Source organism: Primulina tabacum, chromosome 15 (genome assembly GCF_025594145.1).
Source record: "Primulina tabacum isolate GXHZ01 chromosome 15, ASM2559414v2, whole genome shotgun sequence".
NCBI lineage: Eukaryota > Viridiplantae > Streptophyta > Magnoliopsida > Lamiales > Gesneriaceae > Primulina > Primulina tabacum.
This window is the reverse complement of record NC_134564.1, coordinates 27,904,463-27,915,356: the sequence shown is the minus strand read 5'-3', so window position 1 is coordinate 27,915,356 and position 10,894 is coordinate 27,904,463. Positions and strand designations below refer to the sequence as shown.

The following is a 10,894-nucleotide window of genomic DNA, read 5'->3' as shown; positions in this document are numbered from 1 at the left end:
AGAAAAATTAACTTAAAATTTAAAAACAAATTTAAAATCGCATTTTTTTATACTCTGTAGTCTTCCGTGAGAACTCAACGATTACAAAAGCTTAATTTTTTTGCCACGTCTTGCAACATTAAAAATTTTACCCATTAATCATTTGTATTTTTGTTAACTTGGAATTTGAAGCAGTTGGGGGATCGAAAATTTTGAAATCGACTAGGTTGTCACATGAATAAAATTCACATTTTACAAATTCAAGTCGCACATCAAAAGAAAGACGCACGGAAAGTGCACCCTCGTGTGTCTCTTAAAGAGGGTAAATTATACTAATATTGCTTCACGGAAGTCCAATTTTGCATGCATTACATTTCCTAAATTGCACAAACCTCATTACAAGCATCAACAGAAATGCATCTTCAATGCAAAGGTTTGCTGTTAGTAAAACATCTCCACCTGATTCCTACAAACCAAAAGCATAAATGGCAGGCCTGTATCTTCATTTTATGTAGCGATTTCATCAACCTCTGAGTTGAAAACAAAGCTGGGAAATGTCGTGGTTATGTCCCTAGATAAACCACAAAATGATGTAGACTCGTTCTATACACAAAAAAGAGATGTGTAAACATGTAGAACCGGTCTCAAAGTACCTCAAATATGGAAGGGTCATTATCTTCAACAATGAAGGATTTTGGGTCACAAAGTTCTGCCATTCTGATTTATCTATTTTTCCATCTTGGTTGATGTCCGCTTCAAGGAATGTCTGTCCATGATAGGAGTAAAAAATTATAAAACTAAAACCGTGAAGGTCAAACAATACACACGAGCTTTCAAATACGTTCTTGAAACTGACATCAAGTATTGTACAGCCACCTGACAAAAGTACTTTGTACTACTTCACTTACCTTATCCAATATGGTCTCGATGGTCTCATCAGCCAACTTCATCTCGGATTCACACAGCAGTGCTATCAACATTTGTTTAACCTGTGAATGACATGAAGTAAACGAATTGGTTTCATGAAGACAATGGTATTCACAAATTTCTCCAACAATCTTATAAATGGATGAACTTCAGTGAGTTCAATTCTTGTATAAGAGAAGTAAAACAGGTAAAGAATGAAATGCATAAAAGAAAATTTTCAATACCCGTGAAGTAAATTGGCTACAAGATTTTTTAATAGAATAAACAGAAAAGCTCCCAAAGTATGATTAATACATCATCCTATCTAAAAATAAATCTACACCGATGATATTTCAAGAGATAGAAACAGAACAGGCTGTTATGGACTTCTGTTCAGGTGTTCTAGAGGATTGGGGCAAGAGTAGACTATGAGATGCAAAACAGCCCAAATAATACAAAGCGCCCAACATTAATAAACTATAAAGAAGAATCCAGAAAGGGGAGAGAGGAGAGGTTTTGCACTTGTAATGGGGAGGGACTAAGAAGGGGAGAGTTGGTTATTTTTCAGTCGACAATTTCTGAGGAGATGTTGCTAACATTGCAAGGGGAAGAGATGATTGTATTATGTTAGAATATTATTCTTACAAAGGGGCCATCTATACACATGGGAGTTTGTCATTATCTTGTAAAAATTTCACTATTTCAATGAAAAGCACCAAGAGTGACGCAAAACTAAAAGCACTAGAAAAGATAGTGTTGGTACAACGGAGAAGTACCGGACTTGGGATATAGATGAAATATCCTCGCCAATCTCCAACATCCTTGTTGGAGATGAAATAGTTGATGGAAAAATTATACGAGGAGACAATAAGATTCCCTCAACAAGCCTCGATCAGAATTCCAGAAATACAGGGATTTCCACCAACATGCGGAAGATGAACCCACCAAATATATTTCGGAGGAGGAAGAGTTAATCAGCCAAGAACATTGGCAAGGAGGAGATGAGATGAAACGAGCTCTAAGGAGGTGGAACACCCAACTTCCGTCGAAGTACCCCATGATTAATCCAGTTCCAATAGGTGTAATAATGTATGGAACAAGGGGCCATGCAAAGGTGTCATTGGCTGAAAAGAGAATCCCAGAAATTCTCTGTAGGAGATTTTCTTACAAACATATTAAATGCTACAGCAGAAGAGAAGCTTCAGATCTGTATAAATTGTTGGCATCTCTTAGGCAAGGGCGAAAGCACCATCACTAGAGGATATGGAGAAATTTGAGCTGATAATGAACCAAATTGAAGGATTACTGGAAGAACAAATGTTAAGAGACATCCTACGCGGGTTAAAAATTGGTTTAGGTAGAAGGATGAGAACACATGGGCCCAAAACCATCAGTAGGGCCATGGACTTGGCCCATTTGATTTAAGGATGTGTTTTATGGGGATGAGGGGGAGTAGATAATTAATTGTTGATGCTTGGGATGGAAATCACAGTCAAAATCTAGAAATCAGGCAGATGGAGGGGGAACTTCAAGAGCACAGGGTAAGAAATCTCTCACTGGGATGAGTCCAGTGAAGCATCAGGTTCCAGGCATCCAAAATGGTACAGGTGGCGAAAGCAACCTTAATGGGATAGAAGGTAAGTCAGTATCATTGGCGAGCATCGTTCCTATACTTACCAAAAGTACATCAACAGAAAGGAAAAGGGTCAACAGAAAGGAAGAGGGTATGTGTTTCTGATCCGGACAAAATTACATCACACAACATTAATGTCCAGCTAAATCATTACATGTCATGATTTTGACAAGGATGGAAAAGGATCAATTGACGAAGAACATGAAACGATAGGGAAGGACTAGGCAGCCACAACATATTGTGACGTGCTCGAACTCTACCCAGTTAGGGGATTCAACTGTCTACAAACAATTAAAAATCGTGGCACGTTGACTGGTGCCCCACTCCTTGTTATGATTGACTGCAGGACGAGCATAATTTTATTTCTGAAAATTTTCTCAAATAATTGGTTATGAAGGCCGAGGACACAAGGAATTTCAGGTTAGATTGGCAGGTGGCATTGAATGTCGGCCTGGCTTTGTCTGAGAATTGAAGGTGGATTCAGGGTGTTGAAGTGGGGGTCGGTGCATATTTATTTGGGATGTTTCACATCTCCTAATCTTGACACAATCCTCTAGAACCCCCAAGCCCAAGCATCTAAAACGCACATGCTATATCTTTAATCAGAAAAAATTTATATTCCATGTTGTCCTGAATTTGCACATCTAGGAGTGCTAATGCACATGCATCAACATAGGCTATAATCGAGAAATGAAAAAAGAAACACAGAGAGAATAATCAAATACTGCCAGCATTCTCTGCAAATTTTTTGGATCAAGCAATGCATGATACACAAGCTAAAATGTATTCTAGAAGTTGGACACTAGAAATTATTTTTCTAAATAACGACAAAATGTATGGCTGAGAAAACACAAAACAGAGGAAATATTCCTGTATTGTTTTCACATGAAATGTATAAAAGTAACAAGAAATTAACAATATTTTTACCTCTTGTCGCTCGATATATCCTGTGCTGTCCAAATCATATAACTTAAATGAAACTTCAGCCAAAAATAAATAAACACGTTAGACATTAGTTCGCTGAAATCTTGGAATACATAACAGAAAAATTTATAAACAGCACCGTTGTGATGTTTTCCCTAACTTACAATTTATTTTATCCTCTAGAGGTGCGTTTGGGTGGAAAACATTGAGTGATCTAACAAAATCACCAAAATCAATCAATCCTTTTCGCTTCACGTCAAAAAGATCAAATATCTGTAACCAGAAAATTGTTGGCCATATTATACCACAAAATTCATGTCTTACTGAAAATAAAAAGGTATCGCTGTAATGGGCTTTGAATTAATGAAATGATATCAGTGTTGCAGCTTTTATCTTCGCATAAACTGGAAAAAAAACACATGTCGTCACTCAACATTGTCAAATTTGAAGTACATGCCATGCTATATCCCAAGCATCAGAGGTAAATATTGTCCCACCTCATATTCGGCCAACTACATGTGAAAAGGAAGACTCTAGAGCATAAACTGAGAAAAATAACATGGATTCCAAGATCAGGTCAAGATCCCAAGCCACACAAAAGTTCTGGGTGTAGGCCAACTAGATTAGTAACGCTCCTTCTGCCTAGTTCCTACAGAAAGAAGGATTTCAACTAAAAACCAGCGCTCCTTGCATCTCAAACTAATACCCTGGTTTGATTCTACATTGGAATTCAGGAAACAATATAAAAGCAGCCTTAGTTCTTCTCCAATCATGTCTCTTCGCATGTAAAATAAATCATGGGTCATGTATCTTTGATTGATGATATCAAATAAACAGTGTTGAATCTTTCTGTTGAGGTAAATGAAAACAACCTGAAGAAGTGCTTGATCCTAAAAACTATAGAACTTGGGGCATCTCTAAAAATAAATAATGCATCCTATAACTGGTTGAAAAAAGTTGGCAAATCACTTCTCAAGATGACAACAGAAGAAACAGATGAGGAAGGTTTTCGGATAAAGCGCTATTTGCTATGATTTGCATTTCTACATAATTTGCACGTTTCAGTAAGATTGAAAAGGAAATAAATCAAGGGTCTGCAATTTTCAGCTGTCCACAACTGGAACCCAAAAAATAAATGGCAGGTACCATTTTGACACTAAAATCCATGAATCTGGGCACCCGATTCCTGTAATCCTCATTATAAGTTTCAGTTGAACCAACATACAGCCCATTCCATTGGACAACCGCCAAATCAATCACATGCAGGAGACCAACATATAATGAAAATTATCATAAGTCAACCATACCCATTTCATTTTCCACAAATCGAAGTTCCATCTATCTATTCACAGCAGAATACTCTATCACAGCAGAATACTCTATTGGATGGATGGTTGAGACTTAAAGTCAATAGATCATTAAATCATGGATTCAAGCGCTTCCTTCATTTTTAGTTTTAAATAAAAACAAGTAAATGCTTGCGCAAATATAACAATAGGACGCATACATTGTGTTAGGTTCTTTCACAAGGATCATAATAAAGATAACAGCTTAATATTCAATTGAGAAACAAACGATCCCGTCCCGATATTTTAAAACATTGTACCCGGTTTGCAAAAAGATTCTCTTTTTTCCTATTCTTGAACAAAGCCAATTGAAGTTCTTCCTGCATTTTGATCAGTTGCAAATACATCAGAATAAAAATAATTGGTCTATCTTTAAAGAATTAAGCCAGCAAAGTAAATAAAACAATGACCTCCGTACTGCAGATGGAATCAAATATATCAAATTAGAGATGATAATGACAAAGTAAAACTGCCATAATACAAAGCCAAATGAAACTGGAGAAGGGGAGATCAAGATATAGTTATACCGTATACATAAGACCATGCCAAGTGAGAAGTGGTAACACCAAGAAAACATGTAACGCCAAACCAAAAGTAAAGAGACACAACTAATAAAAGAAAAAACTTTTTTATGCAAACCCCAACAAAACACTTATATTCTACAAATTTATCTTTTACATATCATCTTGTAACAAAATGTGAGTCAACCACCGGGTAAAGAGCATCAAAGAGAGAGGTTTTCAAAGGGCTAAAATTGTCTTCCAAAATAAAACTTTCACAGTTTAAAGAGAGTCATTCTAACCTAATTTACTTACAAATAATATCTTAATAAATTGATGCATCTGGGTTCCTCTAATACCAACTATGAGAAACACAATTCTTCTCACAACAAAACCTTTTTAAATGCACACTTTTTTATGAGAAATGATATTATATTAATTAATAAAATTAATTACAAAAGGTGAACTAAGGGTCCACATAAAACGAAGTGAGATCCATAGTCAAAATAGACTAACATAATACTAGACCCCAATTCCTATGCAAATCTGAGACCGAGAACGATTTGAACTCTATAGTCCTCGAACTCCAGCATGAAACCCTGAAATTAATCGCACACTTGCCACACTATATAAAGCCAAAAAAACCAGCAACTGTAGGTGAGAGATATGAAAACCTACATATAAGCTAAATCGTCAAAAAGAATATGGCTACAGATGCAATTAATAATTTGGTAAAAGTTACCTTATTTATTAGCCCATCATCAATTACAGAACTGCTGATGCTCTTGAAAAGCTCAAATAGAGCTTCAACCTCACTCACACTAACTGCAATTCCAGAAGTCACACATGCAAGTTCTACTTGTCATCAGACAAAAGGAAAAAAGAGAGAACTCTAGCAACATCAATCATAGGTGAAAGCATTTTCAAAAACAGATCATAAGTGAAAGCAGGAAATACTCATGATTTGGCGCGAAAATTTTTTCTTTGAGGAGCAATAAATTGGCTAATGGCGTCAACATCGAAAAAATATGACCAGGAATTTCACGCACCCTCAATGAAACATCTCTTCCGTTGAGATTCAAGAACCAGAAAAACATTGTCAGTAACAAAACTCTTTTGAGGTACAACACAAGTATCAAAGAATGAAATGAAGCAACTCCAAAAGCCAGAATACATCAGAGTACAAGACTATGGAAAAAGTGTATCATCAAAGAAGACCATAGTGCAGGTTTATGCTGAAAAACCATGGAACTGTAATACAGAAGGAAAAACACAACTCGACTAATCCTACTTGATGACAATCCAGTTAAGGAGCAAGGAACTGAAGCACAACAAGTCGAAAAACCCAGAACTGCAATATGCACATTTTTGCACACACGGTCTTTCAAGGCTACTGACTTGTAAGAATTGATAGGGCATGCTAATTTTAAAGTTTTCATCCATCCCAACAAGTTGTTCCACATGAATGACCAGGTCCTTGATATATATGTGTGCATGTGTGTGTATAAGAATAATAATAATTAAATGTGTTGCAGTTTTTATAAAAAATTATATAGAAATGTAGTTTTATATTCAAAACTTGTGAAACATTTTGTTCTTCACGCTTCGGAGTGGAAATATCCATTTTAAAATAGAAGAATGAAATAAACTAACAGAAAGGGGAAGAAGAACCACTCACAAGCTGTTTGTGAAGCAAGTAAAACTGGGTCTTCATGTCCAGGAAACTGTCTTCTTGCTGTAGATTGAAAACAGCCCATCAATCGGCGAAAAAAGCTTCCCAATTCACTTGTGTTTGTATCACCTAGGCATCACTACAACATATCATCAAAATTATCATAACCTTGCAAATCACATAGCTAATTGGAACATCGCATATTTCATTCAAATTTAAAAGAATCAATTCAAACATTTCGTCAATTGTAATAGCTAATAGACAAACGCCTACAATTCATGGTGCTAACTAAATTGTGGCATAAATCACGTCACAGGACTCCCATGTCAGCCACGGATCAGAATACTGAGCTAGGAGATAGCCTAGTGTGCAGTGGAATGAAACATACAATTTTAGATAAATAAAAATGCGTTAAAATAATTCCACTTGGGATATTAAGACATGCTGCAACACATCTACTCTTTCATATGTAAAAACAAGAATGACATACAACAATTGATTCAATCATGCAAGCCAAAATTCCAGGCTTTAAGATAACAGTTGAAAGATAGACCAAAAAAATATGTTAAATCCTTAGTGTTCTTGATTTCCCATGTAATGTAATCAACGGTCTTTTGCCTGGAAAATGGAGGGAAAATAAAATAATAATAAATCACAAAAAAACACAAACACTCATCTTAAATAACAGTCTAAATAAAAAACATGCACGATATAAAGAAATCAATTAGAATTACAATATCTAAATCCTATCTCGTAGGCAAGGAATAAATACAGAATATACAACCCTTAATCGTCATACCTCGTCAAAACAAACAAACAACTCAAAACCGAAGATCTAGGAACCATTAAAGAACCCTAAACCCAGAATTCCCCCAAAAAAACGACTAAAGATAGAGAAACCCATCACTAACCAACAAAAACACGAATCCCGCGGAAAAAAACGCAACGCCTTTGTGGAGTTCTTTTTCGACGAAAGATACGTGGAATTTGATGTATATGCCCTAGGATTGTATAAATGATTCGGGGATTCTGTGATCTTTGGTAGAAACACCTATTGGGGAAAGGCTGATCGCGAAACACTGAGGAGGCTACAGGTCACGCGTGATCGAAGCGCGTGGCAAGTAGATCAAAATAGGACGAATGTTCTTGTTTCCTATTTCAACTTTGAAAATCAGTCAAAAAAAGAAATTTAGTCAGCGCTCAAATATTCTAATTTTTTATATATTTTTTTTAGTAAAGAGATCGGAGAATCATAAGTCATGGTTTCATACATGGATAAGTTGATCAAATTGATCTTTTATATTATTTTATATAGAGTGTTTGGTTTGGGTGATAAGGTGGGTTTATTTTTTTTAACCCACCTTATCCCTCGTTTGGTACGCGTGATTATTTAACCAAGTCAATACCTCGTATGAATGATTATGTTATATTAAGTGGGTTAAAATAATACCTTCTCACCCCCTAGTATTATTTATCCAACTCTTAATTCTTCCTATTTTTTCAATTTTACCCTTCTCCTATATCCAAAATCACCACCACTTCCCGCCACGACCGCCCACCGACCGCCGCCGCCCCCGCTACCGCCGGCTGACCGCCGCCTCCGGCCGACAACCGCCGCCGAATGCCGACCGATCGCCGACGAGAACCAGCCGACGCCGGACCACCGACCGTCGCCGCCGACCGATAACTTCCGGCAGGCCGGCAGCCGTTGACTGCTGGCCACACCGACGTTGCCGGAACGTCGCCGTCGCCGCCGGAGTGGAAGAAGAAAAAAAAGAAGAAGAAAGGACAATTTTGTCCTTTCATCAAAAAATTCAAAATTTTCCTACACTTAAAAATCATATCAAACATAACACCATATATTACATTACTACAACAATCATTTTTTTATCATTTACTTACTAATCATTAGTATATTTTATCCTCCAAACCAAACGCAGCCTTAAAATAATATTTTAATAAAGTTTGAAATCCAAATTATATATATTTATCAGAAAATATAAAATAAAAAATAGTGAATTGATCCAACATTTTTGACCAATGGTTCAACAGCTGTCCGACCGGTACTTGATCAGTTTTGATCGATTTCACTGGTAAAACGATTTTTTGATTATATCTAACCCGTGATTGATTTTCGGTCCAGCCTACTGATGTCATCCAATTCTGAAAACATTGGTTACAAGTATGAAACCTATAACTTTTACCAAACATAGAAAGAGGCAACTCACTTCAGCTACAAATTAGGTGGATATATATTATTTGAGTCTTTGACTGTAGTGTGATATGTGTACATAATTTTAGTGTTCTAAAAACGTAAAAAATGCGGCTCAAGTGCAAAGTGTTGGGAAAAATTTTGCTTTAGACAACAGCGCGAGAAAAACGAACTACCAAATGGTCGATCATATCGTGTACAAAATGCGAAAAAACATTAAAAAAAGAGAAAATAGGTATTTTATATTTAAAAAATAAGTTAATTTTTAAAATAAATTTTAACTCTTAAATTTTATTTAAAAAATCAATATTTAATAATATAAATTTTGTAAAAAAAAGTTCAGATACATCGAAATAAAATTTGTATTTATCATTCCTCTCTTTGCAATTAAGATATGACATTTGATTCAACACAAAAGTTTTACTCCACGAAATTTGTGATTTTAATACTTATTTTTTTATATAATTTGATAATTTATGCATTTATGCTTAAAATAAAAAATATTATCAAAAATTAAAATATATTAATTCATATTCAACTAATAATGATCATAATAGCAATAATTATATCAATAGTTTTACTCCACCAAATTTGTGATTTTAATACTTATATTTTTATAATTTGATAATTTATGCTTAAAACAAAAAATATTATCACAAATTAAAATATATTAATTTATATTCAACTAATAATGGTCATAATGGCATATGATTATATCAATCCTAAAATATTATGAACTAAAATTAAGGATTAATTTATTGATTATACAAAATAATTAAGAATATAATTGTGTTATTAATAATATACATGTATACTTATATAAATGTGTAGATATAATAAGGGGGGAATATATTCATAAAATACCAAAATCAGCCCAGACTAGCTTGTACACATGTCTAATCGGAGTTCTGAGACTAGGTTTGAACCGACTTATTGTCATCCTTAAGATCGAGTACTCAAAAAATCGGGTAGCATTTTTACTATCCGAACCTTATCCGAAAAAAATTACCCGACTTTCGAGTACCCAAAAAATTCAACCAATAAGTGACCAAAATTTTAGGCTTAAATAAAAAAATGTACTTTTATTACATATTTAAAATTAAGTACAGGACTTATTTCATTGTCTAAAACAACAAAAAAACAGAAACTATTTGCATTCCTAGTATATGGGTTGCGTTCCCGAATGCTTTGATAAGGCATATCACATATTAAACAAACTATAAAAAAACAGTGTAAGAATCAACAAATGCTTAACAGTTGCCATGATATTCCAGATTTAGATATGCAAAGTGTTGGACGGTTGGTTTGTGTGTCTCGTTTGCTTCTGTGTTTCAGAGTTTGGACTCAAGATCGAGAGAGATATGGATGCAAATGGTCGTGAGTGATGATTTAACCATGGAGTGAGATTGAATCGATGATGATTTGAAACATTAGCTATTATATAGTACGAAGAAAGAAAATGGGAGTGAGAAATGAAAATGGTTGAATATATTATATTCAAAAAATCAAAAATAAATATAAAAATTAGTCTGGCCTACCCGACACCAACCTGCCTCCATATTTTGGCTTCAGGTAATGACAAGAACCCGAAATTTTACAAAAATACCCGACCCGCCAAATACCGACGCTAAGGTCATCTCCAAGGCTGCACCAAAATGGTGTTTTATATCATTTAGCTGCAACGAATATTCCTCCAATGGGGCTGCGCTATTTTTCCAAAAT

At 35.1% G+C, this 10,894-nt stretch overlaps 1 protein-coding gene across 4 annotated transcripts; it reads right to left on the bottom strand.

Annotated features, from left to right (window-relative positions):
• Nucleotides 1-182: 182 nt before the first annotated feature.
• LOC142526506 (calcineurin B-like protein 1) lies at nucleotides 183-8,106 on the bottom strand. Of its 4 annotated transcripts, none has more exons than XM_075630952.1 (9): nucleotides 7,760-8,106; nucleotides 6,967-7,089; nucleotides 6,031-6,113; nucleotides 5,049-5,108; nucleotides 3,607-3,715; nucleotides 3,446-3,498; nucleotides 888-968; nucleotides 633-745; nucleotides 183-550 (listed from the first exon to the last, which is right to left on the bottom strand). In XM_075630952.1, exons 2-9 carry the CDS (start codon nucleotides 7,043-7,045, stop codon nucleotides 487-489), a joined length of 642 nt encoding a protein of 213 aa, XP_075487067.1. In that variant the 5' UTR covers nucleotides 7,046-7,089; nucleotides 7,760-8,106; the 3' UTR covers nucleotides 183-486. The 4 variants fall into 4 exon arrangements, with proteins under 4 accessions (XP_075487067.1, XP_075487066.1, XP_075487065.1 ...); XM_075630951.1 differs by having other exon boundaries at nucleotides 6,967-7,099; nucleotides 7,872-8,105; XM_075630950.1 differs by having other exon boundaries at nucleotides 7,872-8,105.
• Nucleotides 8,107-10,894: the final 2,788 nt, after the last annotated feature.

Excerpts from the sequence above, each read along its gene's own strand:
- LOC142526506 (XM_075630952.1), bottom strand. The coding sequence starts at position 7,045 with ATGGGCTGTTTTCAATCTACAGCAAGAAGACAGTTTCCTGGACATGAA. Across the intron at positions 6,114-6,966 it reads ACTTGCTTCACAAACAGCTT|TTAGTGTGAGTGAGGTTGAA; the intron begins GTGAGTGGTTCT and ends CTGGAATTGCAG. Across the intron at positions 969-3,445 it reads GATATATCGAGCGACAAGAG|GTTAAACAAATGTTGATAGC; the intron begins GTAAAAATATTG and ends TGTCATTCACAG.